This window comes from Salmo trutta, chromosome 20 (genome assembly GCF_901001165.1).
Source record: "Salmo trutta chromosome 20, fSalTru1.1, whole genome shotgun sequence".
Lineage (NCBI taxonomy): Eukaryota > Metazoa > Chordata > Actinopteri > Salmoniformes > Salmonidae > Salmo > Salmo trutta.
In genome coordinates this window covers 12,292,264-12,298,263 of record NC_042976.1, presented here as the reverse complement: position 1 = coordinate 12,298,263, position 6,000 = coordinate 12,292,264, and the positions used below count along the sequence as shown (strand labels likewise).

Here is a 6,000-nt window from a genome sequence, read left to right as displayed (position 1 = left end):
AGTCAGTTATCCCCTGGGAGGTCTTTAACGGCGTTTCCCAGAGTACACTGCGTTCTACATGGGAACCAGACTAGACTCATAATGAAGGGGAGAGTTTTGAATACAGGGTCTGAGTAGAACACCACAAAGGTTTATTATATCTCTTAAAGCAATCAAGGTGCTTTGAGAGAGAGAGAGAGAGACACACAGAGAGAGAGAAAAAAAATATATAGTTTTCCATTGCCCTGTGAAGAGTAAGCAGGTATTCACTTGGAGGCATTGGGAGCTCAGATCTTGTAGCCCGCAAAACCGTGTCTCAGCCATAGTAATATAAAGGCAATTAGTAAGGCAGCCAGACACACAGACGCTTGCCTCTCAGTACTAATAAGATGAAGAGTACGTCAGAAAATGCCATTAGCAGGATGCTCTGCTCTTAAAGGCAATGTCCCTATCTGGTGATGACAGCATTAGCCTTACTAAAGACCCAATAAACGCAGATGTTACACAGACACGACAGTTTGTCTGTAACTTACAAAACAATCGACTAGCCTTAAGCCTTGTGACTACGAAGATAAAAGTTATACCCACCAAACCACCATTACAAAGCACCCGATACAGAATGTCACGTCTTTGTTTTTAATCCAAGTTTATTGTACACAGTCATTATGAAATACCAACAGTAGGCTATTAATCCATCATTTGCACAGTATGTTGTACCTCAGTCTCGCACACATCAAAAAATAAAATAATATTATCTTTTTCATATTCACTTTCTATTCATGGACAAATTTGATTTGAATATTTTTGTAATTATTTTGGTTACTGACAGGTACTTTGGCACAGTACATAAAGTAAGGACTTGAAGGGTGAGTGTAGAAATCTGTTGGTTCTGACGGGCAAGGACAGGAACAGGGTGTTGGGTCCAGACAGTGTTAATGAGGAGAGTACAGAGTGCACAGACAGCATCCATAAAGCACAGAGATGATAGGACGATGCTTTATATCAACCAATCAGTAACTGGCTGTAAGAAGTCCACTCCAGGAGCTGTGCCAAAGTGTCTCAACTCACTGCACAGGAAATTACCTAATGTGTCCAGGAAGTCCTTCAAACCAATCAGATACCATCTGTCCTTCATGGCAAACAGCTTGTGATTCTCCAGACAGATTGGATTTAGTAGATAAAGGGCAATGGAATCACTCTTCCATTTTTAAACCAGTCCGCCTGCAGGGTATAATTACTGTAGTTATATGAACTCTCATCTTGTAGTCCGTGTACTTTCCTATATCCTGTGCCTCTAGCTCGGTCTCCTATCAAACAGAGTGATAGGACCAGAGATGCTCTATAATGTTATCCTTGAGACAGGCTTAGATAGTCCTCCCAGTCCCTCACCTGGTCCATGATGTCTGTTCTGTAGTAGGTAGCAGCAGTGTTATGTGTATCTGAGTCTGTCATGGGTGGAGGTGGAGGTGAAGGGGGCCTCCTCTAGACCTCTTCTCCCTGGCTGGTGGCCTGGAGGTTGGGCCTGGCTACACCATGCCTTCACTGCGCTTGCTCCTCCACACTACTAGGGCAGTCATGAGCAACGTGACAAGGATGGGCACCACGATGAATGGCCCAAGGATACGGTTGGGCGGATCACGCAGCAGCCGTCCCGACAGGGAGCAATCGTGGAAGTAGTGCTTGTGGATGCGGATGAAGAACTCGTCCACCAGCCGGTTGGGCCAGAAACAGTCCATCTTCAGAGCGATCAGGTAGGTGCAGTTGGTGAGCTCACCGTAAGGTCTGTAGGGAGAGACGGAAAGGAACAGTGGGAGGTCACATTAATGGAATGAAGACAAGGTTTATGTACCGTATATCACAATGAGGGTAAATAATAGCCTACACCTTTGAATAGACATTTAGGACAGTTTGGGGTTCTTAATGGGGCTCCAAAGTGTGGTTTTTAAATTGAATAGACATTTAGGACAGTTTGGGGTTCTTAATGGGGCTCCAAACTGTGGTTTTTAAATTGAACACAAGTTTCATGATCTACAGTGTAATTTTTATTGAACCTTTTATTTAAGCAGGGAGTCATGCTGAGACCAAGAGCAGAAGAACAGAACAGAATAGAACACATCAATAAACATCAATTACACTATACATATCTATATACACATCAATTACACTATACATATCTATATACACATCAATTACACTATACATATCTATATACACATCAATTACACTATACATATCTATATACACATCAATTACACTATACATATCTATATACACATCAATTACACTATACATATCTATATACATATCTATACACATCAATTACACTATACATATCTATATACACTATACATATCTATATACACATCAATTACACTATACATATCTATATACACATCAATTACACTATACATATCTATATACACATCAATTACACTATACATATCTATATACACATCAATTACACTATACATATCTATATACATATCTATATACACATCAATTACACTATACATATCTATATACACATCAATTACACTATACATATCTATATACACATCAATTACACTATACATATCTATATACACATCAATTACACTATACATATCTATATACACATCAATTACACTATACATATCTATATACACATCAATAACACTATACATATCTATATACACATCAATTACACTATACATATCTATATACACATCAATTACACTATACATATCTATATACACATCAATTACACTATACATATCTATATACACATCAATTACACTATACATATCTATATACACATCAATTACACTATACATATCTATATACACATCAATTACACTATACAGTTGAAGTCGGAAGTTTACATACACCTTAGCCAAATACATTTAAACTCAGTTTTTCACAATTCCTGACATTTAATCCGAGTAAAGATTTCCTGGGCAGAACTGAAAAAGTGTGTGCGAGCAAGGAGGCCTACAAACCCGACTCAGTTACACCAGGAGGAATGGGTCAAAATTCACCCAACTTATTGTGGGAAGCTTGTGGAAGGCTACCCGAAACGTTTGACCCAAGTTAAACAATTTAAAGGCAATGCTACCAAATACTAATTGAGTGTATGTGAACTTCTGACCCACTGGAAATGTGATGAAAGAAATAAAAGCTGAAATAAATCATTCTCTCTACTATTATTCTGACATTTCACATTCTTAAAATGAAGTGGTGATCTTAACTGACCTAAGGCAGGGAATTTTTACTAGGATTAAATGTCAAGAATTATGAAAAACTGAGTTTAAATGTATTTGTCTAAGGTGCATGTAAACTTCCGACTTTAACTGTATATCTATATACACATCAATTACACTATACATATATATATACACATCAATACATTGAAAAGCAACCCCAAAACATGAAGAAGCTAAACACAAATCATATGAAACAAACACATTCGTCAGTAAAAGGGCCCTCTAACATCTACCTGGATTGCCTAATGGAACGTACTGTAGGCAAAGTTCATTTGAAGTTAGGAGAGAGACTGAAAATGAAATGCACAAACGGAGTACACACACTAATGGTGCAATCAACCGTCGTGTGCAAATCAATATTTTCCCTCTACAGCTCTCTGCGTGTGAGTGTGCTCCCTAGTGTGTATAGGCCTGCCATGATTGAGAGTAATGACTCCTGGTAATGACAGAGGACAGATAGAGAGTGAAAAACACACACACAGAGACACACATCCACCCTCCCCTCCTCCTGAACAAGAGCTCTACCCCCTCTCCTCAGAGCATGCCCTCCAAATGGCCTACTATTTCTACCCACATCCTCCCTGGTGTGGCATACCTGGCATAGCTAGGACCTTTTTTGTCATCCACAGGTTTCCCCTAACACAACCAAGGGGTAATGTCTGTCTCAGCTAACCCGATCCCCCAGTGGGAGAGTGATACACAGGGTAAAAGGCAGACCATCTGGCTCATCTTCCAAGGCAGACAGACATTATAATCATGCATCATGATCATTATGAACAAAAGAGAGAGGGAAGAGAGAGAGGAAAGAGGGAGAGAGAGATGAGAGAAAGAATGAGTAAGAGAGGAAAGAGAAGAGAGAGAGACATAGTGATAGTTGATATGCTGTGTAGGAGAACACGGTGTAAAATTAGACCTCTCAGCAAGAATAGAAATATGAGCAAGCCCCTATTCTCTCCTCAGACATTTATCCACGACAGATGTACGGCCATGACAAATTTATTGACATGACAGGATTTAATACCTTTACATTACAGCTGCTTTATTGAAAGAACACTGTTGCCAAAGTCACGTCATCTGCAACATTTCATCATCGGAGGAAATTAATTGTTCCTAGACAGTCCCTTTTCTCTCCCTGTACGTTTCTCCAAAACATTTCCCCCTAAGGGCCTATGGCGATGCTTCATTGGCTAAGGCAAGGGCACCCCTACTAACTGGAACCTATTCAGTACTGGGAACTAAGAGATTTATAATAACCCAGATATGGCACAATTTCAAGAGCTCCGCTAACGTGTCTTGTCTAAACACACACAGGAGGTTGGATCTTCCCTTGTCAGTATTAACTTATCTTGTCTGAACTCACACACATATACCTGTAATCATTTCTTCTGTATGATCTTATCTTCTTTACATGACCTAATGTGGAGTATACATACTCTGGCTCTTCTAATACAGTTTAGCTATGTGACCTGCTGAACTATGTGTAGTGGGGGTTGCAGAAGGTGTGGTAGTTATTGTGAATAACTTCGCTATTAGGGCCTATTTATTGCCTTACCTCCTGACGCCATTTGCACACACTGTATATAGACTTAACTTTTTTCTATTGTGTTATTGACTGTACGCTTGTTTATTCCATCTGTAACTCTGTGTTGTTGTTTGTGTCGCACTGCTTTGCTTTATCTTGGCCAGGTCGCAGTTGTAAATGAGAACTTGTTCTCAACTAGCTTACCTGGTTAAATAAAGGTGAAATAAAAATAAAAAATGGTCCTTATAGTTTTATATCGCATCAGAAGAGAACAGTGGCTAGTGTTATTCCCCTTGTATTATTTCTACAGATCCCTCTCCGTCCTGCTCTTCCAGGGAACATGTCAGTGTAAATCCACCCCCTCCGTCCTGCTCTTCCAGGGAACATGTCAGTGTAAATCCACCCCCTCCGTCCTGCTCTTCCAGGGAACATGTCAGTGTAAATCCACCCCCTCCTTTCTGCTCTTCCAGGGAACATGTCAGTGTAAATCCACCCCCTCCTTCCTGCTCTTCCAGGGAACATGTCAGTGTAAATCCACCCCCTCCGTCCTGCTCTTCCAGGGAACATGTCAGTTTAAATCCACCCCCTCCTTCCTGCTCTTCCAGGGAACATGTCAGTTTAAATCCACCCCCTCCTTTCTGCTCTTCCAGGGAACATGTCAGTGTAAATCCACCCCCTCCTTCCTGCTCTTCCAGGGAACATGTCAGTGTAAATCCACCCCCTCCTTCCTGCTCTTCCAGGGAACATGTCAGTGTAAATCCACCCCCTCCTTCCTGCTCTTCCAGGGAACATGTCAGTTTAAATCCACCCCCTCCTTTCTCTCTCACATTCTGTCCTCTTCGATGTACTCTTTACTGTTTACTTTCCATACTGCAACATGAGAGGCCTTGGAAGCTGTTGACAGACTGACTGATGGCAAGACACACACAGACAGACAGACGGTTTGACACACACACACACAGACACACACACACAGTCACACATACACCATGTATGCACAAAACAAGACTCACGCTCCAAAGCAGTACCTAGTGTTCACATTGCTTGCTATAAACAGTTAGCTAACATTTCACTGCCTCCGCTCCGATCACCCAGTTCCCATTCCAGGACAAAAAGAATGGCACCTTGCTCTTAAAAGTGCGTTATAAACCAACAGGTGGTCAAAAGTCCCCTGACCTTCCTCGATGTACAGAAGCCGCTGCAACCTGGACTCAGGGGTAGACGTAACATAGTAAATGTCAATCCGAGACGCTCCAA

General features: G+C 41.0%; 1 protein-coding gene across 1 annotated transcript in view; it reads right to left on the bottom strand.

The window, feature by feature from the left end:
- Nucleotides 1-601: 601 nt before the first annotated feature.
- Nucleotides 602-6,000, bottom strand: part of ramp1 (receptor activity modifying protein 1) — a 101,287-nt gene continuing 95,888 nt past the window's right edge. The window contains exon 3 of the mRNA XM_029702270.1: nt 602-1,761. Coding sequence (XP_029558130.1) covers nt 1,506-1,761 — 256 coding nt within the window. The 3' untranslated portion in view covers nt 602-1,505. The remainder of the gene's footprint in view (nt 1,762-6,000) is intronic.